Source organism: Thermobia domestica, chromosome 15 (assembly GCF_964235325.1).
Source record: "Thermobia domestica chromosome 15, izTheDome1.hap1.1, whole genome shotgun sequence".
NCBI lineage: Eukaryota > Metazoa > Arthropoda > Insecta > Zygentoma > Lepismatidae > Thermobia > Thermobia domestica.
Window position 1 is genome coordinate 63,582,417 of NC_137468.1, and position 25,040 is coordinate 63,607,456.

Here is a 25,040-nt window from a genome sequence, read left to right on the forward strand (position 1 = left end):
TACTTAAACCTCTTCATTGGCTGCACCTCCGTTCGTGCATTTTATTTTGCAGAAGGAAAAAGAAATTGTCGAGAAATGTTGGAGCCACGCCTTCCTCTTGTAGAGCGAGAGATTTATGCGAGGCTCCAAACCCCGGTCAGGCCACAGCCATGCAAAAAGCAAGAGATTATTTGAACGAGACAAGAAGCAAATGTGATGATGTGACCCATTCAATTCGATCAGACCATCACCGTCTCCATCGCTACCAGCAGGTAACTCGTACAGGTGGCACCTTCTCCTGCTTTAGTTCCCCATCTCCATGTGGCTGAAACAAAGAAATTGAGTCTCTCCCCTGCTTCTAAATTAATAGCGACGCAAATAATATCCAAGTGTGATTGCTTTCTACGTGATTTTTTGTGTGTTTTCGTTTAACAACTAATAGCTATAAAATATATGAATATTTTAAGGCATATTGTATTAGTAAGATGAGGAACTGCATACTTTACCTTTTTTTCGCTCGAATACCTTTGGAATGTTTTCTACAAGAACACTTAAAAGTACTTAACAATAAATACTGAAAAGTAAACGTAATACTGCAAAAGTAGAAGGTATATTGTGAGAATAAAAGATATATTGAAATAAATACTGCAAAACTACAAGATATACTGTAAAACAAGAAGATATACTGAAAGAATAAAAAAATCTGAAATGTGCACTACAAAGTAGAAAAATATGCTGCAAAACTAGAAAATTAACTGCGAATATAACAGATATACTAGAATTGTACTGCTAAACTAAAAGAAATACGGCAAAACTAAAAGATCTAATGCAAACCTAGAAGATATACTTCGGAAATAAACGATACAATGCAAAAATAAAACATACATTGCAAAACTTGAAAATGTAATAGATAAACTGAAACTGTAGTGCACAACTAAAAGATATACGGCAAAACGAAAAGATCTACTGCGAAAATAAAAGATATACTGCAAAAATAAAGAAATATACTAGAAACGAAATATAAGTTCTAAAGATAGTATATACTACAAAAATACTACAAAAATAAAAGATACGTTATATTAGCAAAAGTAAAAGGCAAATTTGAAATTTGACAACGTAAAATTTCAGTACCTACAAAATAAAATTTTGAAATCTGAAAGAGTATGTGGTTAGAAAAAAGTTTCTCATTCTTGTTGAGTAATACTTCTGAAATCAATGCTCAGGTCATATACATTGGTGGCATAGGGTCCACTGTTCAGCATCAGAGAAATCTTGTTTTAGTTTAGTTTTTTTAATTATGAGTACTAAAAATATTATATTCTAAAATATCTTCTATTTTTGTCGTATATTTTAAATATAAAAATTTGCATTAAAATTTGATGGACAGTGTTAATATTATAAATTTTATTGGTGTGAAATCACTGCTTGAGACAACTGTATATAAATTGCCTTTCTAGTTTTACTTTTCACGTTTTGCTCTGGAAGTAGTTGCAGAATAGGTAGTTACTGGGAACTAAACTCATGATTGTGAATACTAAAGTAAGCTTGGTGACACTTAGGATCCTTAGGATACGTAAATACGACGAAGGAAATATTGCTTAAGTCATGTCAAAAGTTTCCATTAGAATCCATTTATAGATTATGGCTTCAAACGTTTAATATACTTTAAACATATCTCGAAAACTATAGTAACTTCGATTAGAAGTAAAATTTGATAAATGCTCACATATAATTTATGTTTTAAAAAAACATCAAATCTTTAACGTGTCACGCTTATGCCTTTTAAATTAAGGGATATAGATAATTAATGGAAATAAATGATTGTGAAAGTGCTAAAGTATGAGAATATGGGAAGCAACAAGAGGACCTCGAGTAAACACTGCGATGTTGTCCACTATAAACCAACATAGCCTAGGATCGAAGCAGCGACCCTTCGCACTTTATCACTTACAATTTGTTTTAACGTAGTGAGCAATTGGACATCTTAGCCATTCCCGCTGATGTAGTGGCTAGTATACGCACCCTTTGGTGATGGTGGTTCGGGTTCGATTGCCGGTGGGATAGCCTCGAGAGCTTTTTATGCATTACGGTAGATCAGATTCCACTTTAAATTGAAGAGTCACGTCTCATATAACCTCAGTGCTGAAAGAGACGCTAAACACCAATGCAACCAACCAATTGGACATATTTATTTGTCTGACAAATTGTTTAGTTAATTAAATTGAGATGAAATTTAAGGTGGAAGAGCATTAACATTTAGTTAAATTGAAGTGAAGCTTAAGGTGGAAAAGCATTGGCAATTAAATAAATAAAGCATTCGCACAGAATCAGATTAGGCATAATACTTATGTAGATTTTCTTCTTTGTAACACTTTTTTTTAAAAAAAATTAAGTGATATAGGTTGCACTTGTCCAATTCATAGCATACTTTATAGTTCGAATTTCATTGTAAATGTACTGTATGCATTCAATTTGCCATACTTAGTTTACATAAGATATCAGCGTTTTTATGCGCGTATTTCATTGAAGAAAGTTACGAAGCTACAGTATGTACAAAAAAGAATGAAATAATACATTCAAAACTGTCCATCCAAAGATTTAATAAAATTTTCTATCTAAAAAATCTAAAAACGAAAAATATGATAACCGTTTAAGTGGATAAAAGAACGATTTAAAAGCAGTCTCTGTTTACTGTTTTGTGGAATGTGTAGCGTTTGAAAGATTTCTCTTTTAAATATAAGTTGTTTGATTTCATTTAGAGTTAAACGTCCCTTTCAGCAGCGGGGCTATATGACAAGTGGATCCACTGCTTAGCATGGGATACGAACGACATGAGCTCCGCCGGGAATCAAACCCGGATCTTCCACGCCAAAGGCGTGTATGCTAACCACTTAAGCACGAGGGAGCTCTTTTTAAATATCGGGTATAGTGAATGATTTGAAGTATTTTTTTAAGTAAAGGTGTAAAATTCTCTAATAAATATACATACATACATACACACACACACACACACACACACACACACACACACACACACGCACGGTATACATATGCTGTATATAAACCCTCACTTTCATGGCTGGTCTAGTGACTAGTACACACGACTGTTGTTCAGGTGGTCCCAAGTTCGACGTCCACTAAGAGAGCATGGACATTTGAATGCATTACGGTGATTCCACATTACATTGTAGATGGTCCACGTCTCAAATAGCCACGGTGAGGAAAAGGGACGCTAAACTTCAATAAATAAAACAAACAAGCAAATCAATGAAATAATATATATTTGTTAATAAACTCAATAAATATTATGAACAATGTGTATGTATGTATGTATGTATGTATGTATGTATATGTGTATTTGTGTACGTATGTGTATGTGTTTTCATCACTGTACATTTGTATATACATGAATACCGCCAGTATACAATTAGATACTTATGCGAAACTGAATATAACTTATTACAATGAACGTAAGGTAAATACTGCTATATAATTGGCTGTCTTGTTTCGCTGTCCTTCTTTTACCCAAGTAGGGTAGGAGAGGTAACTTAACCAGTAAAGCGTGATATAAAGTGTACAATTATTTTCTGTTAAGAATTCAAAGGATTATATGTAAAAATGAAACTAGGGTAAAGGGGTAGATTTAGCAACAAAATGAGGTATACTATATATAGTATAATATGCGGAAACAAATTCCTAATGCGTTCGCCAACTACAGTCAAGTAATTAATTTACTTCCATAGTGTTGAGATGATTCTAAAATCATATATCAAAATTTAAACAACTGTGGTACTGGATAGAAATATTAAAGTTGATTGGATGTCATATAAGTAAACAATTACTTGATCCTTTAAATATTGACAGAATTTACTGATTAATTTTGAGTTCAACACCGAGGCTATATAAGTCTACAGCTTAACATGGGATCTGAACTACATAAGGTTCCACCGTGAGTCAAACCTGGGTCTCTCGCACCGAAGGGGAACAATAATTAAGGAAATAACATTCGTTCTGTGAATTTGAATTGCCATTATAATAAAAATATTCCTAAACTGTTAGACAACCAACAATTTTCCTCTGCAATGTGGGTTGCATAGCACTAGGTTCTATCTACCACCAATAACATGATAAACCATATGTCGAGCGGCGATAAGAGATAAAGTAAAGTGTGGTAAAGATAATCAAATTCGAGATTTGAACGTATTTATATGTTTCATGACCCCAACATACCAGAAAGGTTATTTTGAAGATATGTCCGTCTGTTTGCTTGTCTCGACGTAAACATGGTCACTAGCTTCAAGGCCATATCGTTCAACGTATCCGCACTAATTTTTTCTACAAGATTATAAACATTTTTCTATATTCTTCGTAAATGTTTCTATGAGATGCTCTAAAGGTGTTTCCGAAGTTTATTCCTATGCCTCAGATTAAGTAAATTTACTGAAGGACGAAGGTGAAAAACTGCTGTTTTAATGAAAACAGATCCAACGATTTTGTTTATAGTATTTCATACATCACTATTTCATTACCAACTCTATCTGTAGTATAAGTCATTTATCTGAGAAAAAATCCAGGAGGGATAGTCTACTGAGTTTTCAGGCGATTTTCTCGGAAACGACTCAGGTGATTTCATTCGTATTTCATAAATATTTTATTGCTAACCTGAGAATATGGTATAACTCGTTTGTCGGGCGATTTATTTTTCAGAGAAGACTGGATAGTGCATTAAAAACAACAGCTTCCCCCTGAGTAAAGAGAGTAATTAAATTAACAATACAGCTTCCCCTGTCTAAACAGAATCATGCACTAAAATTAATAGCTTATCTTAAGTATAAAACCACACTAGGCCACTAATATTTGAGTGGCTCAAGGGAAAATAATACTAGAGTCACTTTCGATTAAATTGAATTATTAGGTGTTGGATCGGACAATAGAACAAGTATTACGTAGTTAAATTCAGAAATTAGCTGTAATTTGCGATGTCATGATTACTCACATAGGTCCTGCTAGACTTTCGCCAGAATATCATCTGCTTTTCTGTGATTCATGAACGCCCAAAGGGGAGGGCAGTGTAAGGCCCGAGTCCCTGGCTCACGAAAATATATTACATTTCTTAAGATTTTCTTCATACAAAAAAAAAACGTAATATAGCAACCAGGGATTTGAGCCCCCCTAGAAAATTTTCTTCGGGCGCCTATGCTGTGATTGGTCGCCTATTGCAAGGAGTATCTTGGACATCGACATTTTCACAACAAAAGCGATTAAACCATCGTCTGGCTCTTGCTTTGTATAACATATCTTAACCACAAACAACATAAATTTCTTCACAATCTTGCGCTGCACTTGAATGTTTATTGAAATAAAATCGTCAAATCTAGCGCAGTATTTCGGAAAATTGGCTCATCTTCACGGCGCAATACCTTCTGTTTGATTATAAGAATTTCAACATTTTTTTGCATATCTTATAATTCAAATATCAGCTGAGGAATGACGTTAGGCCTGGCCCGCTACGACTCATATACCTTGAAATTTAGGGCAATAGCGTCATATCGTACGCGAAAGGCACAATTTGAATATCTTATACAGGGTGGTAAGAAACTATTTGAACAAACTTCGGGAGCTGATTCCCGATTCCGAGAATAGCGAAAAAGTACTCTGGAACTTTGGTCAGTGAGGGATAGTTTCGGCGTTAAAAGGTGCCGAAATCGAGGGAAAATGAACTTCAGAAGGATGTAATTAAAAGAAAGCAACGTAGAGAATGCGGTTTAGAACATGACATTCGAAGTCATCCCTGCTCAATTGAAAAATGTATGTTTCAAACCTCCGCAAGATGTGTGTGAGGGATTCCCCAAAGGAACTTATGGATTACCTATGACCTGGCAAGTAGTCCCTATGTTCCTTTGAGGAATCCCTCACACATCTTGCGGAGGTTTGAAACAGGCATTTTCCAATTGAGCAGGTGTGACTAGAAATGTCATGTTCTAAACCGCACTCTCTACGTTGCGTTGTTTTTGAATTAAAGCCCTCTGAAGTTCATTTTCCCTCGATTTCGGCACCCTATATCGCCGAAACTATCCCTCACTGACCAAAGTTCCAGAGGACTTTTTTCCTATTCTCGGAGTTGTAAATCAGCTCCCGAAGTTTGTTCAAATAGTTTCTTAGCACCCTGTATATGTTTGATGTTGTTCTACTGACTCTGCTATACCATCAAATTATCAGTGTTGCCAAACCAAAAAGAGATATGTTTAAAAAACGGCGCTACGTTAGATTATTACACATTTTAAATCTACATATTGAAGTTAGTTTAGGAATGATATTTCTGGCTTCTCTGACCTACCTATGACCGTCACGTATGAGGAATTATGTCCATTGACAATCACACTAAGCAGGGAATTGGGGAAGGAAATAAGCAGTCTTGTACAATTATGTTAGGTGCCATCCCGGCATTTGCCTAGAGGAAAACTCAAGAGAGCTCCATTCAGGATGGCTAACCTGAAAAAAGTTTAACATTTTTCCCACCGAGAGGTCTTATCTCGAATCGAACCCTGGTCTGCCCGCACCAAAGGCGAGAGTGTTAGCGACTACACTATACGGGGCCACAAATTTACATATTTGGAGGAAAACTTACAATAAACTTATGTTTACCGTTCAGTGTTACAAACTAAGAACGCTACAAGATCATAAACATCTATATTTTAAACGCCACTACATTATTAATAACTCAAGTGACACGGATGGTAGAATGTACATCTGAAGTACTTCAGTGTGAAATGCTATGATAAGGTATGACTAGGAATGAATAGGAATAAAAGGTATAAGGAATTGCAAATTAGACTTTTTTTTGGAAAGATTTTATTTCGAAAATGTGCTCAGATATGTATCAAATCTAATAATGTATATTATTTTTAAGAGACGTAAAGATCACAATGTCATTTGCAACAATTTGATATCTTAAACCGAACCCAAAGAAAGAATACAGAAAGTAAACCGTGACTATCTAAAATGACGACTTTGTGGAAAATTTAAATAATAATTATTATTCCTTTCATTCGTTTATACCGTATTATAACACCAGTTTATTGTAACATAAATTACATAGTATTAAGAATGTTTATTATATCTCATAAGGTGTAAAGCTGTAACAATTTTTATTAAATCTTAGGAGCGATTGGAGATATTAAACTGTTAAAAGCGGCATTACAATCACGATGCATGTTGCGAACCATCTATGTAATTAAAATGTGACAATTTTTTAAATTAATTTTTTTAAAAAAGACAAATTTTCAATCTCTTGTATCTTTGTTTCCTACTCATTCGAAATCTGTTATGATGACCAGATACATACCATTTTAATTAAAGTACCAGTTACGTGTAAGAGAAAGGCCGATATTCTTTTTTCTTTTTTAAAAAGTAAGAAAGCAATAGAAGAATGATTTTATGATTTATATATAAATACATACCTTGCCTATTTTTCGACGTAATCACCATGACCCAGACATATCTAGTGTCATAGCACAAGCTTTCGTATACCTTTATGCAAAAATCTGCCAGCTGAGAGTGCACCCTCTCCAGAACTGATGTCTTGACCATTTCACTGTCGATGAAATACTTCTATGCAAGCCACTTTTTCAGATAAAGGAAAAGAAAGAAATCACTGGGTGCAAGGTCGGGGCTATATTGGGGATGATTGAGTAGTTTCCATCGAAATCTTTGAATTGTCTCAACTGTACGAGTAGCTGTGTCTGACTGGGCGTTGTCATGGATCACAAGAATTACAGAGCGTAACAATCGTCTTCACCGATGTTAAACGGCACGTCTCAGTTATTCAGTATTTGACAATATACATCTTCTGTAATTGTTCGTCTTGGTTCCACAAGATTCCACAAGATTCACACCTTTTCTGTTCCAAAACGCGATTGTCACGATTTTGTGAACTAAGGAGTGTTTGTTTGAGTTTCTTCACATTAGGAGAACAAGAGTGCTGCATTGACTGTTGCTTTAATTCCCCAGTGACGTGAGATATCCAGGTTTCATCCCCGTCACTATGTAAGAAAAGAGGTCATATTCCCATCCTCCATCCACTGAGCCAAAACATCAAGCGTAGCTGTCATTCCTTGATCTTTGTGAGCGTCTGTGAGCATTTTTGGCGCCCATCTTGCCCACAGTTTGTGATAACAGCTTGTCAGTCATACTTCGATGCACTGTTTTTCAAAACACTTCTGGAAACTCTCTGGAGAGTTCAGTTCTTTCGAATCAATGATTGGATCGCACTGTCATTAATGCGTTTCTTCAGATCGTCGGTATCAACACTAGGACGTCCGCTATGCTCATCGTTGTGAACAATTGAATGTCCTTCTCGAAACTCTACATCATTTCCTGACCTTCGCTTCACTCATTACTGTCGATCCGTAAATGGCTCAATATTCTCGATGAATGTGAACTGCATTCTCCTCTTTGGCATTCACAAACCATATGACAGATCTCACTTCACATTTGGAGCATTTTGTAATACAACAACCATTTCACCTTACCACTACTTGTACATACGCAACTCTACTCGGACGATTGTATCTCTGTTACAAGCACAGAACACTAGGGCATACTGCTACGCATGCTGACCTTCATCAATGTTGCCAACCCTGCGTAAAAAACTATCGGCACCTTTTTGACATGCGCTTCGTACTTTGGACGAACATTGATAAATTCGTTTAACTTGCATGATTACCACTATAAAATATATATAAAAATGAATGTTTGTGACACTGTAGCGTCTTTAGTTTGCAACGCTAAATAACAAATATGATATTGTAAGTTGTCATTTTACACGTAGACTTGAAGTATGTAATAATTTAACGTATTGCTATTTGAGAAACTGTAACTTCATTTTGGGCTGACAATAGTGTTAACTTGGTGATATCACAGATTTTGTTAAGCAATGTACCAATGTCGATATTTCCGTTGTACAAAATTTCAGTTTATTTTGTCTCTTACTTAGTATAAATGTTATAAGGGCGTATCAAGATAAATGGACCACCTTATTCATGTTTAGATTTCAAGGTAAACAAATACAGGGTGTACGAAAAATGTCTTTACAACTTTGAAAACTCATATTGATTTTTTTCATTAATCTTACAGACATGGTTTTGGTATCCTTTTGTAGCAAAATACATTAAGTTTTGACTTACGTAGTACGTTAGTTCAGAAACTGGCCACCGCAAGCGCTAGCGGCAGTTGCAGCAAAGATAGCTGCCTTTACTGGCTCCGAACGTGTTCGCTGTGTGTTTTGGTTTGAGGAATCCAACTCTGTAACAAACGGTGCAACGTAATTTTCGTACAAAGTATGATAAAGATCCTCCCAGTAGGCCTACTATTTATCAATGGCATAAGAGTTTTACGAAAACTTGATGTTCGGTATCACACAACAAATCTTCAAGTCGTCCCCGTACGTCTAAAGACTTGTAGGACAAGTAAGACTTCAGACTGCATGTATGCTGCATCACCAATGGAAGTCACATTGAACCTGTGACTTAGTTATAAGGTAAAAAAAAATAATGTATTTTGTTTCCTACAAAATGACACCAAAACCGTGTCTGTAACTTAAATAAATAAATCAATACGAGTTTCCAAAATTGTAAAGATCTTTATTATACACTTATATATATATATATATATATATATATATATATATATATATATATATATATATATATATATATATATATATATATATATATTACTCGTCTAGAATGGAAGAAAGTAGAAACGCTTTCAAAGTCTTGACTGGTAGACCCATAGGAAAACGACCATTAGGAAGACCTAGGCGCAGATGGGAGGACAATATTAAGATGGATCTCGCAGAGATAGGAATACAAAGTAGAAACTGGATGCAATTAGCTAAGGATAGAAGTCAGTGGAGAGCTTTTGTGAACGCGGCACTGAACCTCCGGGTTCCATAGGCCATAGAGTTAGTTAGTTAGTTATATATATTACTCGTACAACGGTGCGTGGGCGTGAGAAAAAAAGAGATACATTAAAAAAAACTACTTATTTGCAGTGGGAATAATTCACTACAATCGAAAACCAATTGATTGAAAAGAGGTTGGGAAAGATAATTGGTCAAGAGATAGATGAGGAAAGGGGCAAACGCAAAAAGGGAATTTGAGTTCTATCGTTCCATTATGGGCACTAAATGTACCTGTATTTGTTTCTCATTCGTCATTGAACAAACATAGAGACATGAATTTGAAATAATAACGTATGTTTCTTTTTTTTTGTACAGTAATTTAAAACCGGACTATGATCAATGTTTGATTTATTAATAACAGCTTTAATGGGAATACTGTTACTCTATGTTACTCTCATTCTTTTTGTAGATGGATAACGAGCTATTCCGTTACATGTACTGACATTAGAACGGTCAAATTAAATAATATACATATATATACGCTTTTTTATTCAAATAAATTGCTCTGAGGGTCGTAATATTGTAACTTTAATAGTCTCATTATACACACATAGATTTGTAATGAAAAACGAACCAATTTAGTCCCGACAGTTATTGAAAGAATCATGAATATGTACCGTAGACAAAAGCACATTCATTTTGGCACACGGAAATAAAAATAATTTATAGGTTAACTGAAGGGAAAAAATAATGTAGCTAAATCGATTGAAGTCATATTTGAAATTTTGAAAAAGAAATATTATTAATTTTTTTTATAGTATTATATAAACCAACAATTATATGGACATGATCAAAATCAATACAGTTATATTTTACTTATTTAGTCCACACAGACGACATGGAGTGTCTTACCAATGGTTTATGAGGGAAAGGTCAGTGCGTATGAATATCAGGCATTTTAACTAAATTTGATTGGCCAGCTGGTTGACGTAATATTATCTTATTAATTTTATGGTTAGGCGGCGTAGAGCTGGCAAATTTACCACAGAACAATCACAATAGAATTGTAATGTTTTCCATTGCACAAGCTTTGTTCTTTATAGACTTAAATTTGATTTATACTACTGGCTGAGCAAAACAATGCGTTTCTTGGAAAAAATATTAACGTGAACAGTTTCGTCAACTATCCACTCTGGCTTCATTAGACACTATGGATACCAGTGTTGCCACAGTCCTAGCTCTAGAGTGGGCTGAAAAATAGTATCAAATTGAAACAAAAACGGCTGAATTCATTATTTTATACCATCGGCGGTAAAAGTGTCGGGGAACGCCGTCTCCCCGCTTTCAGAAAATATTTGTGGCGTCCCCCACTTCTAAAAGATTACAATGGGCAAAGATAGGCACGGGGGACGGCGTGGCGTCATGAATCCTCCTACTTTTTCAGATCCACTTTTACCCCTGAGTGTAATACATGGCTCTACAATATGCAACTAACAGAGTTAAAGTTTTATAACACTCCCCCCTTTTCCAAGAGTTTAAATCAAGAAAGTGACTTTTTTAAAAAAATAATTTTTAAAAACATCCAAATAGGACGACTAAAATATCTACCACACTGCTTCTTTCTTGTCTCCTTCATGCACGGCGCGGATGCGCTCATCTAGCGTTATTTGTTTTCCCGTATAGTTCGAATTACGAATTTTCTACACAAAGGTCGTAGCGTACGAATTTTCTACACAAAGGTCGTAGCGTACGAATTTTCTACACAAAGGTCGTAGCGTAATACGGTGCAACGTCACAGAAATGAGTGTTCAACAGCATTTTTTAAGAGTCCAACACAAAGTATGAGTAACGTGAGATGTAGGAAAAGTCTTACTGGCACTTTTGAAAATGTGACAAGTATTTGTTAAATGGTGCTGAATTGGGTAGAATTGTACCAACTTTTTCACAAAAGAGGTTGAAAATGCCTGCGTGGTACCAACGAGCCAATGCATGAAAAAAGGGCTGAATTTGGTACAATTGTACCAAGTGTGGTAACACTGACGAATACACAGATAGTGACAGTTTTAATATAAGAGACAGCAAAAACTATTCCTGTATCCTGATTGGTTACTTTAGGGTACTACGGCCAACCCTCTTACATCACACATCAAAAAATAATATTAAAACAAGGTAATTTATTTTCTGATGTAGCAACCTATCAGGATTTAGAAATTATTTTCGCTATCTCTTATATTAAAACTGTCTCTGTGTACTCATAGTGTTTGATGAAGCCACAATCGATAGTTGGCGAAACTCTTACACGTTAATTATTTTTAAAACAAACTTATTGTTTTGCTCAGCGAGTAATTTAAATCCAAAATATCATTATCAGATACATTACACATAACAGATATATGAAACAGCTAATACCGGGTCGGAAGTATTATATTACTCATTGATTGATTGATAAGTTGAGACGCTTAATTGGAGGCATCAACACCGTAGCTATTCGTGCCTGCCACAAAAAAGCCAATATAGCAAACACACGCTTCTCACACTAGTAAATTTCTGCATTGTGGAAACAGAATGTTCTTCCGTGATTTTAAAGCCAATTCTTCTTTATAAATATACTGCACAATGAACTTATAGTTAACCTCTCATTACTTACTTATTACGCCTCAAGTTAACATCTAACAGGTTTGCTGCATGTATTTTTAGGAACAATTTGATTTAGCAACCACAAGTACTTTATCTATTTACTCTGTCCATCTTTCTGTCCGTGGGAGCTCCTTTGTGGCTATGTGGATAGCGTACATACCTCTGGTGTGAGGGACACGAGTTGGATTCTCAGTAAGAGTTCAATGTGTTCATGTGATTCGGATCCCATGTTAAGCTTAGGTTCATGACTCATATAGCCTCGTGGTGGCATGGTGGATCTAAAATTTCTAGTTTCAACAAAGAGGTAAGATCAGTAATAGAAGCTGTTCGTCTGACACTCAATACATATCAAAAATAGTTTATCGTTGTCTCTTATGATTATTAACATATAGGAATCAATATTAAAATCAGAAATTACATTAGTTGTTACAACTTCTGGTTTTAGTACCTATGTAGAAGAATACAAGCTGAAATGGCATGCATTCTTGGGGAGCACGGTGGCTCAGTGGCAAACACTTACCTCAGGTGCGCAGGGTCCTAGGTTCGATCCCCGGCCATGTAAGTTTGTGCTAGACATCATGACCATGAGATTTTTCATGTTATCCCTGTTTCCTTCCACATTCTCATTTCACCGATTCTTTCATTATCATTCACTTGGATGGATTATCCGTTTCCCTTAGCTTAAAGTGCATAATCGTAAGACGTTAAAATGAAAGATTACATTTCATTTACATATAGCCTCGCTGTTAAAAGTGACGGTATACTTAAGGCAAGTTAAACCATCCTTCAATCCGGGAAACAAAATAAAATCTCAATAACCACTTAATGGGTCACCATCATTCTTGGCCAGGAAGTAGATGGTTAAGAACTAGGAACCGCGTTTGCTGCTGATGGGGATTATATTGAAAGTGAACTTGGTAGAAATAAACAATTTCTGATTTATACGATGGTCACTATGGAGCAGAAATAGTAAGAGAAAATAGAAGCATTTTTTTTCTAATTTTTTTAAATGCTTAAAATGAAGTATTAGTAGGGATTGTTTAAAATGATCGTCGATTTCTTTTAGATCAACGTATTACATTACAGCGACTGTATTTGGTAGTTGTAATTACAATAATTTAAACAATATTGCAAACCTTACCTTTGTCATATCAGGCTCATATTCAGGGGGTCTAGGGGGCCGGGCCCCCTAAACTTTTACTGGCCCCTTAAAATTTTCACGGTAGGCTTGCAAATGAACTGTAATATAGTTGGATCGGACAACTCTAACGTTTACCGGCCCCACCCTACACTTTTGGACTGGTTACCGACCTGTGTCATATCCCAGGAACGGTTAGAAATATCAAATTGCTGTAAAACGTATTATGATTGTTTTGTTTGGGTTGAAAACCATCTAATTTCTTAGATACGATACTTATTTTAGCATGTTTTCAAAAATAAAGCCTGTATTTAAAACAAATCTCAATTTCTTGTAACTTTGTTTCTATTTATCCGAAATCTTACATCAAACCATGGTTATAGTATCCTACACTAAGTAACTTTAGATATGCACCGCATAGTTTATCTCAGTTGCTTATTACTATTGTAGAGCCCTCAGAAATTTGGTTATTTGTGGTACTGTAGAATCCTTAGTTGACAATACTGAATAAAGAGTGTGGCATTTTAGTGTTGTAGTTTTATATGTAGATTAGAAATATGTAACAACTTGACGTAAGACTATTTGGAAAATGAAATTTTATATAGAGATGGCTATACTGTTAATCTGGTAATATTGTCGAGTATGTCAAACTTTTTCTCATCTCCGATATTTGTTTGGTACAAAATTTCAGTTATTTTTGTCAGTTTAGAAGTTACAATCAGGGATCACTTTCAGGAGTTCACCCTGTAGCTCTTCGAGGTTGTTTTAGGCATAGAGTAATAATATAGAATAATATAAGAGATTTCAGTTGCTCTTCCCGCTGGAACTGTGGAGACTGTGGCGCCGTCACTCAAGGGAATTGGGTACCACGAACTACTAAAAGCAAGAACGAATCAAATCATTCAGAGCGCTTGAGTCTGATAGAATTAGCCAATGATATACTTAACTACTGCCAGTAGCAGACGATGCAGTTAGTTACAACTCTAGCCGTTAGTGTCGCAGAGTCACTTCCGTTGCATTGTAGGAACGATTTGAATTTCCATTAGAAATATAGGGAGTGGTTAATCAGGGTAATCTGTGGTTTTAGGAATTTAAGCCATTTTCTGATTCTTAGACTGCTTTGCCCCAGTCTTGCGCTCAGTCTTCTGAATGGATTGCTTGAGTTAAGATAAAGGAAGTGCACTCAGGACAATCGCATTCGCTCAAAAGGGTGCTAGGTTCGAAAAGGTTGAGAACCACTGTAGGTCTGTAATCATGAGATATGTTATGCTTTAATTCTGATTCACTACACACGAATAATCATTAATAACTACTCATTCATCTATATTCCCACGTTAAATAATACAATAGTGTAGTATCAGAGAGTACCAAGTTAGTAGTAGAATGCAAACAGTTACTGAAGAATGAGATTGCACCAGGAGAAAAAGGAGTTTTTTTCTAAATAGATTGGAGATGATGAAAACAACAAATGTCTTTAACCACATATTTTGCAAGGTTGTTACTGATAACGGAGCTAAAATTGTTCTATTTAATTAAGTGTGGAACTGGGGTGGCGGAACCGAAGTATGTTTCATATATCTTCCAAGGGCACACTTGAAATAAGAAGTATATGCGACTACGGCTTAACGTGGGATTCAAACCACATGAGCTCCGCTGGGAGTCGAACCCGGACCTCCAACGCCGAAGGCGCGTACGCTAACCTATTACTCTTGAGGGAGCTCGACCTCTGGTTTTCAACTTGAGTTAATAGAGAAGATGATATACGTTGTAAGGGCGCTAAATCGATTAAAAAACAGTTCTCGCCATCTTTTGTTATTTTCGCTCTATTACGTAGATCAATATTGAAACCGGAAGTTGTAGTGGATTTCTATCACTTCCGGTTTTAGTAGAAAGTTAATGGAGATTATGTGTATTCTTCGGATGCTTAATGGATTGCAGAAAAACGTGTCTTGATATCTATGACCGTTTTTTGCTCTATAGTGATCAAATTATAACCAAAAATGGTTGATTTCTTCCATTTTTGGTTTGAATAACACCTTCAGTAACAAATTTAATTTCTAATTTTCGATCTTCTACATTATGACCAAAATTGGTGAAGATTCATCAAGTAATTCTTCAGATTTTTTCTCTCAGACGGACGGACATGCGGACAGAGCAAATATATATAAAGGAGTTTTGGTAGATCAAATTTCTTTAAAATTCCTTTTTTAAAAAACTCCATGCATGCGAACTGGATTGAGAAATAAAAGGCTTTCAAGCATTAGTACTTCTAAGTTGTTGTTTTTTGGTTATTAGATTAGTACAAAATTTTAAGTAGAAATTCAAATTGATAAAAATATGATGAAATGAAATCTTTGAGTTTTACATCTTACGGTTATGCTGTATGGACTAAAGAAGACGGTGATGATGATAAACGGAAATGGTGGAATGAAGAAAGTGGGAAGAAACGGGAGAACCCCGAGAAAAACCAACGGCACACTGTGTTTGTCCACTACAAAGTTCACTTGACGCGCGAGCTGGGATTGAACCAGGAACCCGAAACACCAGAGGTGAACGCTCTACCACTGAGCCTGAATATGATGATTCGAATAAAGTAAAGAGTAAATGTAGAAACTAGAACGTATCATTGTACATTTTACCACAGATGTTAATATACATATTGTATATGTCCTATACCATTTGACCATACTCATTTAGACTTTGACGAGCAGTCACTTCTTTTTGGGAATTCTAGTGCACATTCTGTATACCAATTTTGTTAGTGGAAAATAAAATATTGATAAAAATACATCACTATTGAAAAAATGTATTAAATTTAAGACAAAAACTGTTTGAAGAATGTCAAACAGAGGAAAAAATGTTTATTATTTGGCTACTGAACATTTTATGGATAGAGTTTAATTATATTATATTCAAACGTATATGTATTCTAACAGAAACGTCCGAAGAATTTTTCGAAAGGCAGGGACCGCAAAAGACCGACACATAAGCGTTGTTGAGAGTATACGCCCCCTTTATGCACTTATGATAATACTCCATGCAAAACAATTATTATTGACGTATATTACACGACATTCTTAACCACAATAAATATATAGCAATATATTGTGAGTAAGAAAGTCTAATATGTTTTGACATGTATTTCGAAACAGCGAATCATTTTGGAAAATCTAGGATGGGACCCTTCTTACGGTTCGCTGCTTATATATTCTAACTATTCTTAGCTTCATTAACGTTATTTTCCACCGTTATTACCCTCCTGATGAAATATTTTGGCTCTTAATGGAAACTTGCTCGCTGCACAACTGTTATGAATTTAGAATATCTTCCATTAATATTGAAAAAAATAACTCGTAAGGTTTAATTTTGAATTTAATTATTCACTTTTTTTTGTTTTTATAAATTTTGTTACCAAAGCTATATTGCCTTTGGTCAGTTCAGAAAGAGATTGCTAATTGGCTTTGGGTACAGTTTGTTGAATAGCAAAGTTCTCATATGGAAATCAGAATGATTTAGCATTGCATCGCAGAACATTTATTACTTGTTAACACATGGTATTACTGTGGAATGGTAGCTTTGAATTCGTTCCGCTTACGTAGCAACCTCAATTAACACCGCAACTTCCTTGATCATAATTAGATATCGCTCTAATATTCCATCTCTTGTTGTGTTAGAGACTGGATCATATTCATAGAAGCACTGTGGGTAGCATTTGATTGTACTATAGTTACGAAATAGATTAAACAAGTAATACGCAAATAATATTTTACCTATTTAAATTATTGCTTTAATTTCCTCATTAACAATTAATAGATAACACTTTGATACTTTAACAGAACATTATGTTTTGCTAATGTTTGTAGTATAATCTCATTACATTTTTTTTCGTTTTAACAATAAATGAAATGAAAATGAAATTTTTAAGTTTTACGTCCCACAGATATGCCGGTTAGGCTAAAGGAGACGGTGATGATGAAGGATGAGTGAAATGGTGGAATGAAGAAAGTGGGAGGAAACGGGAGAACCCCGAGAAACCCCACGAGCACGGTGTTTGTCCACCACAAAGTCCACAGGGCGCAAGCTGAGATCGAACCAGGGACCCCAAGCGCCGGAGGGGAACGCTCTACCACTGAGCCACCGCTCCCCCGTTTTAACAATAAATATTTGCTTATAACTACATTACATATTTTGTAGTATTTAATGAGTTTACCCAAGACTAATAGATTTAACATTTAATTTGCGTAAGTTTACACGATTTTTTAAAATATTATATTTGTTTTAATAGGGAATTCACCTAATTAGATAATGGATAGTTAAGTTGAATGTTAATTATCCAATTAAGTTAACTCAGATTTATATTCAATATTTGAGTGTATAAGCATATATTCCATGGGTATGAAGAAAATAATTCAACTGTTAGTACAGACTAATAACCGTCCGTCCGTTACTCCATCCGATAACTCTTTAACGAAAGCGAAATTTTAATTCTAGTTTTTTTTCAATAACTAGCTTGAGAAATTACCTTCTCTGAATTTGTAAATGAATACAATTTTTAATTTTTTTATACGCAATGGTGACTTTAAAAAGGTGGCTATTCATATCTCATTCATTCATAAAAATCTACCTGTGATTCTAATATGCAACCCTCAACACATTGAGGAGTTACGTCATGCATAAAAACAAGGTGCAACTATTTAGAAATTCTTAGTGGTTATGAATAAATAGGCTTGCATTTATAATACGTGTGTTATTCGCTTGATTTTCTTTACTGTCTGTAGCAGAATTTATTATAAATTTCCAATATTACTACTACTACTACTACTAATAATAATAATAATAATTTATGCTTCTAGAAGGGCAAGAAAGACACTAAAATTATATGAAACCAGAAGATAATGGATAACAGTAATGGTTCATTTTTCAGTTTTTAGATAGAAGTAGCTATTTTGAATACAAAATTAATACTAAGTGACAAATAATGAGTAATGATCTAATTTCTACTGTCAGACTACTGAGTGTGTACGAAAGCTTGAGTCATGGTGTTGCAAAGCAACAACAAACTATGATGGCCAGACAGTAGTTCTCAGTAGAAGAAGATGAGTTTAGCATACAGGGATTTCATCGCTCTTCTTTACGGCTTTCAAAGCGGAATTCGTTATCTCTTAATTCACATAGAGGCCTCAATAGAATCACGGTACTGGGTTAGGCTCTTCTCAAAGTTCATCCTTATTTTTTTGAACTTTATTAAACAACTTAAGGACTATGAATAATATAAAAAAATGTAGAAAGTAACCTAGTGGTGAATCTAGAAAATAAAAACTGAGGGGGGCCAGCCAGAACCCAGACTATGATAGATATATCACAAGTTTACTATAAAATTTTAAAAATATATAAATAATAGCTTAAATTACTTTTGTCACTTAAAAAAAACTGGGGCCTATGTCCCCGGACCCTGGGCTAGATCCGCCACTGAAAGTAAGACTGGTAGTCGTTACACAACGGTATTAGATAAACTAAGAATCGTGCTCAAACCCTTTCCTATAGACCAGCAATTTGGGTGGGAAATTTACATTGTTACAACCAATGAGCACCCAAATGTATGCATTATAACAGATATGTGTAAGTTGGAATAGGGGCTGGGCCAATCGCAGAGAACTTTCTAGCATCGAGGGCCAAAAGAGACAATGTATAACCTTTTTCACAAGAATTGAATTGAATTGAAATGAAATCATTCAGTTTTCTGTCTCGCGGTTATGTCGGCTAGGTTAAAGGAGACGGCGACGTTGAGAAATGAATGAAATAGTGGAATGCAGAAAGTGGGAGGAAACGGCAGAACACCAAGAAAATCCACGAACACTGTGTTTGTGCCCTACAAAGCCAAGTTGGCGCGAGCTGGGATCAAATCAGAGACTCCATGCACTAGAGATGAAGGCTCTACCACTGAGCCATGCCCCTTCACAAGAATTGAATAGCTATAATCAATGCAGAAACTCGTTTATCGTATACTTAACATTACACGAACACAAAATCTTATAAAACACTATCCACAATATTTAATAAAGGAAAACAAAGAAAATCAATTTACCTATCATTTTAGTGGAAAAATTGATATTTAACGCCCTAAACCAGTTTCAATAAGTTTCTACTGCGTGATTCAGAGTGGAACAATTTTCAGTCGTCACATTACTGCACAGTTGTTCAGAATCAAATTTCCCTTCTATCAAATCGGCCAACTAGAAGAGAAAAAACTGCGCAGTTTGCACAGAACTTGTTCACACATGTTCAGTATATTAGGATTCCGGAAATCTGGAGAGGAATCCGACTATATTTAACATGTGTGAACAAGATATATTTTTCGCTTAAATTTAGAAATCCTCAAAGGAGTAACTATGCAGCGACCTTTAAGAAATACATTTTTAATAACGGTTCATCAGGCGGGTCAGATGAAAGACTTTAGAGGGGCTGGGCCAGGAACAGCTGTTACAGATGGCTGGTACCCAAATATGAAAAATCTTGCAAGTGATCGTTACTCCATATAAGAGTTTTGTAGATACACTGTGGCTTACTATCTATCAGTACGTTTTGTATATTTTTCAATCTTTTTGAATCTCACTAAAATATATATTTTTTTAAAAAAAAGTAAGAGTAAACTCTGGGGAAAGCCTTAACTCCGAAACTTATGTTCTCACCGTGAATTACATCCAAAAGCTAACCGTCCTCATACATAAGAGCTCTTCTGATGCCACGTGACTAACGAGTTTTTTTTTATTGGATGGCTGTTGTTAAATGGTCCTCCCATATAGCTCCGGTGCTCAAAAATGACTTTAAAATCCAATCTGTCAATAAGACTCATGGGAGCATTTTATATTATAAATTTATCTACCTGTTGTTACATCTTAAGTAATGTCATAAGCATTTACTCTTAAGTGAGGTGTGATCAATGCTAGATCGGAGCTAGTAACTCAATTGCCTCAAAATGCTTCATTCTTACACTTTTTTTTTTTTTTTTACATACAACCGCGCATGTAAACTACATCCATCCGCAACAAAGAAACCGCATTTTCCTAGCAATCTTACCTCTTAATCTGCTCGTAGCACTTCAAGTTACAGAGCTCCTTCGTGGCTAATTGGATAGCGTACGCGCCTTTGGCGTGGGAGACCCGGATTCAATTAGTTCATATGGTTTGGATTCCACCTTAATCAGTAGGTTCCGTCCCATATAGCCTCGCTGGTGAAAGGGATGTTCAACTCAAAATCAACTCAACTCAACCTCAAGCTGTATTAGTTTTGAAAAGTTCCGAACAAAGAAACATGAATATTTATTTTTAGTTACTTACATTTTGTTTTTTTTGGTGATTTATATCTATTTAAAATTTTTCACACCACATTTCTTAATTTTTGCTCCTTACCATTGTTTCGCAGATGCACTTTGAAAACTAAAACTTGCCTAATGATAAAATCCTTAAGTTGTGCGGAAAGAAGTTGTAAATTTTCTGATGATCTAAAAGGACTATTCAGGCACCCTCTATCTGCATTTTCTGTAAAATCACTACAGACTTACAAGAAAACCATTTTCACTACTTTTATATCAAAACAAATAACTCCCCTTTGATAGTAACGTTTAAAACGCCAGTTGGTCATGATTTTACGGAAATCGTTTGGTAAGTTTTGATTGGACTGGGATCGAATCAGGCACCCTATGGTACCAGACGTGAGTATTTTATCATTGAGTTACAGGTAGCTAACAAGTGTAAAAGATTAGTGTATAAGCAGCAACTTCACTATTCAATTTCATAAAATAATTCCATATACAAGCCACAACTAGTTAAAAAAATTAAAAAAAAAATTTACACATGCACAAAACTTCAATTTAACACAACTAAGTTCTCCTTAAAAGGACCGGAAACGTAATAATTGCACGCATTTAATTGATGGGCAGGTAACGTTAATTCCAGCAATGGCGACCAATGTTTTAAGGGTGTATCAATGTCAAGGGAATAGGCCAATTTTGTTGCAAGTACAGACGCGAAATAATGCAAAGAGAGAAATGGTTTTGGAAGAAAGTGGTTTAAAATCTTATCCAATTTCTCTAGCGGTTGGAATCGCTGGTATTAGAGAAATATGAATGTTTTTATTTACTTTCATTTTGTTCAGAACACATTTCCTAATTTTGCTCAAAACCACTGATTTTCAGACACAATTTGGAAACCAATAGTTTCGTAACGATGCACAAAGAGAACTTCTAATTTTCTAATAATGTAAAAGGACTATTCAAACATCCTCTACCTGCATTTTCTGTAAAATTAATATAGCCTTACAAAACACCATTTTCACTACTCTCGTAAGAAAGCAAATAACGTTTCTTCATAAGTAATGCTTAAAACTCTAGGTTGTTCTGATTTTACGGAAATTTGAGAAGTTTTGCTTGTATTGGGATCGAACCAAGGGCTCCTCATACCACAAACGAGCACTCTTGTCATTGAGCCATCGTTAGCTAACAAATAGAATGCACTACTGCATAAAAAGCATCTTTAATTGTCTATCCAATATCATCATTCCGTATATAGGTAGCGCCCATGGGGTGGTCAAACGGGCCTGGACCCCTTCCCGAAACTTCCTAACAGAACACATTTATACACTTTCCCAATAAAAATATACTTTTTTAGCCGGGAAATAATTGATGTACCATGCAAATTTGATCTTATATTTCATCTGTATTCTTTCTCTTATAAAAACAATCTAGTTTTATCAGTTTTCTGGAATATATAGGTGGAAGTATTTTACAATTACTTACCGTCTTTTTGGGTGCAAGAACAATACCTGTTCAATACTACATAGACGTACTGACTTGTAGTCTTGGACCCTCCTCCTGAGAAAAAAAATGTGGGTGCGTGCCTTGGTATAAGCCACAACTAGGTAAAATATGAAAGCACTATTTTTACATATGCATAGAATTTCATTCTTGAGCACTTAAGTAATCTTTAAAAGGACCAGAAACGTGTTCTACGTTCCCTCACAAAACAATACACAAGTTAGCGATGTCATTTTGAGCGTTCTCTTTCTTTCTGTTCGATCACGCTACTGAACTGAAAACATTGCTTTATCGATGCCTGCGTTACTTAGTGAAACATCGCGGATATATACTGATTTTCCTGCAATGCAAAACTTTACAGAGAACATGCCAATGATCTAAAATGAGAAGTGGATGCAAGTTTTGGTTGAGATATTTATGTCTGTTTCAGATTTTTAAGTAATTAGTACACGCTTCCTTACTTAGATGCTCAACTGGAATTCGAAGGTATTTAGCAGTAAAAATATTTGAAAGGAGTATAAATACAATTTATCTGTTGAGTTTAAGTAAACAAATGTTTCTCTTGTACAATGACATAATATGGTTCTTAAGACATGAAATTCATACAATGTAATTTTCTTCTTTGCAGGGGGGTAGCCGTGGACGACCAGGGCTACATCTTCGTGGGAGACTCGGGGAACAACCGCATTCAAATCTTCCACCCCGACGGAACGTTCCTCCGAGCGTTCGGATGTTGGGGATCGGGCGACGGAGAGTTCAAGGGACTGGAGGGCGTCGCAGTCATGCCCAATGGCAACATCCTGGTCTGCGACAGGGAGAATCATCGGATTCAGGTCTTTTAAGCAGGTTAGTCAACATACCGAACTCAACAATGTACAATTCCAAAGTATAATACATCTTGTTTCTTTTAAATTCATTTTCAACATAAATTAAACACACTTTTAATAATTAAGAACTGGCAGTTGTACCAAAGCGCTAGAAATACCATATTTTCCATTTTTTTTTTACAAAAAAGTGTGAATGAATGCTATTTATTGTAACTGTTGGCCATATTTATCATTTTATGGTTGCTTCTTAAGTTTTGAAATGAAGTCTTTCAGTTAATATCCCACGATTATGCAATTTAGACAAAGGGAGACGATGATTACGGCAAGTGAATGATGATGGAATAATTGGTGGAATGAGAATGTAGAAGGGAATGGGGGAAAACCCACGGGGAAGATATTGTCCACCACTAACTTGTGTGTCCGGGGATCGAACCAGGGACCCCACGCACCACAGGCTCTACCAGTAAGCCACTGTGACCTCGCTTCTTCTTTTATTCATCTTCGTAACAGAAATACAAGTCGTATTGCTTGCCGTTATCTCGAAGTGCATATCACCTCTGAGATCCTGCAGTATACATTCCGTACCGGAGGCAATAAGTGTGAATTATTGCTGGAAAACCAAATACATGGAACGCATGGTTAGTGCTGTAATGAATTCCAAGGTTATAGATGTTGAACAACACATCTTAATGGACAAACAATATAACTTTGTGTAAATAATCTAAACAAAATGCAAATGATATGGTTCAGGAAGATATGATAGCGTTATCGACAAACTAAAAATAAAAGAAGCGCATACTCACTATCATATGTGTTCTTCTCACCCATATTTTATGGTATTCGAGACAACACACTATTGTGATAAATCGAAAGTATAATCGAGACGGTGTTGACATGTGAAGAATAGGAGGATTATTTATGCCTTATGAGCTTATTGTCACTCATGCGAGGATGGAGTAAATAATCAAGATACACTTGATTCGTGGAAAACTAATTACTTACTCCAGTTATTTACTCAGAACAATTTGCTGTTTATATACTGCTATTGTTCATAGCTATGGGTAGAGTTTTGACATGCGCACCTTTTTCTTTTAGATCACGGAATATGCTCTGAAACTACACAAGATGTGAAATGGTGCTTCTAACTGGGAATAGAGATGAATTTCCAGCATAGAGTTTCCAATTTTCGTGTACTTTATTCCTCGATCTCCTTAATCTGCCCAAATCTTCTTTCGCTGCCACTTTTAACAATTTTATTCTAATTTTCCCGGTCATCATACACTGAGTGTGCTGTTTCTTGTACGCAAATTTGGACAAGATCGCATTTGCAATGACGCAGTTGCAATTTTCAAACACATCAACTTCAACCAAACCAAACTCATAATTTGCAGAAAAAAAAACTGTTTTGTATCTACGGTTACAATACAAATACAGTGGCTACCATTAAGATCTTGGAATAACAAAGTTTATAAAGAACAGCGGGCTATCCACTTGCATAAGTCAACAGTTAACTTGATTTGTTTCAGAAAAGTTTGAGATTAGTCTTCAGAAGAATAAGAATGTTGTCTAATTTGCAACATCTACAGAAAAATTGTCATTGTAAGCGAATACGAAGTTTGCCGTACTTGTCTCTATGGATATGGAAAGAACGTTTAGTATCCTCAAAGACATTTTATCACCAACTAGAACCATGTTTAACAACACACTCAACTCAGAGATACCTAATGCTGTTAACTACAATAG

The 25,040-nt window shown here is 35.4% G+C and overlaps 1 protein-coding gene and 1 long non-coding RNA gene across 4 annotated transcripts in view; one reads left to right on the plus strand and one right to left on the minus strand.

Moving 5' to 3' along the window:
* Positions 1 to 25,040, minus strand: part of LOC145671052 (uncharacterized) — a 583,222-nt gene that overhangs the window by 308,893 nt on the left and 249,289 nt on the right. The window lies entirely within an intron of this gene.
* tn (tripartite motif containing protein thin) overlaps positions 1 to 25,040 on the plus strand; it is a 189,647-nt gene that overhangs the window by 151,586 nt on the left and 13,021 nt on the right. For both annotated transcript variants that reach the window (XM_081739737.1, XM_081739736.1), the window contains one exon: positions 23,099 to 23,316. In XM_081739737.1, coding sequence (XP_081595863.1) covers positions 23,099 to 23,312 — 214 coding nt within the window. In that variant the 3' untranslated portion in view covers positions 23,313 to 23,316. The remainder of the gene's footprint in view (positions 1 to 23,098; positions 23,317 to 25,040) is intronic.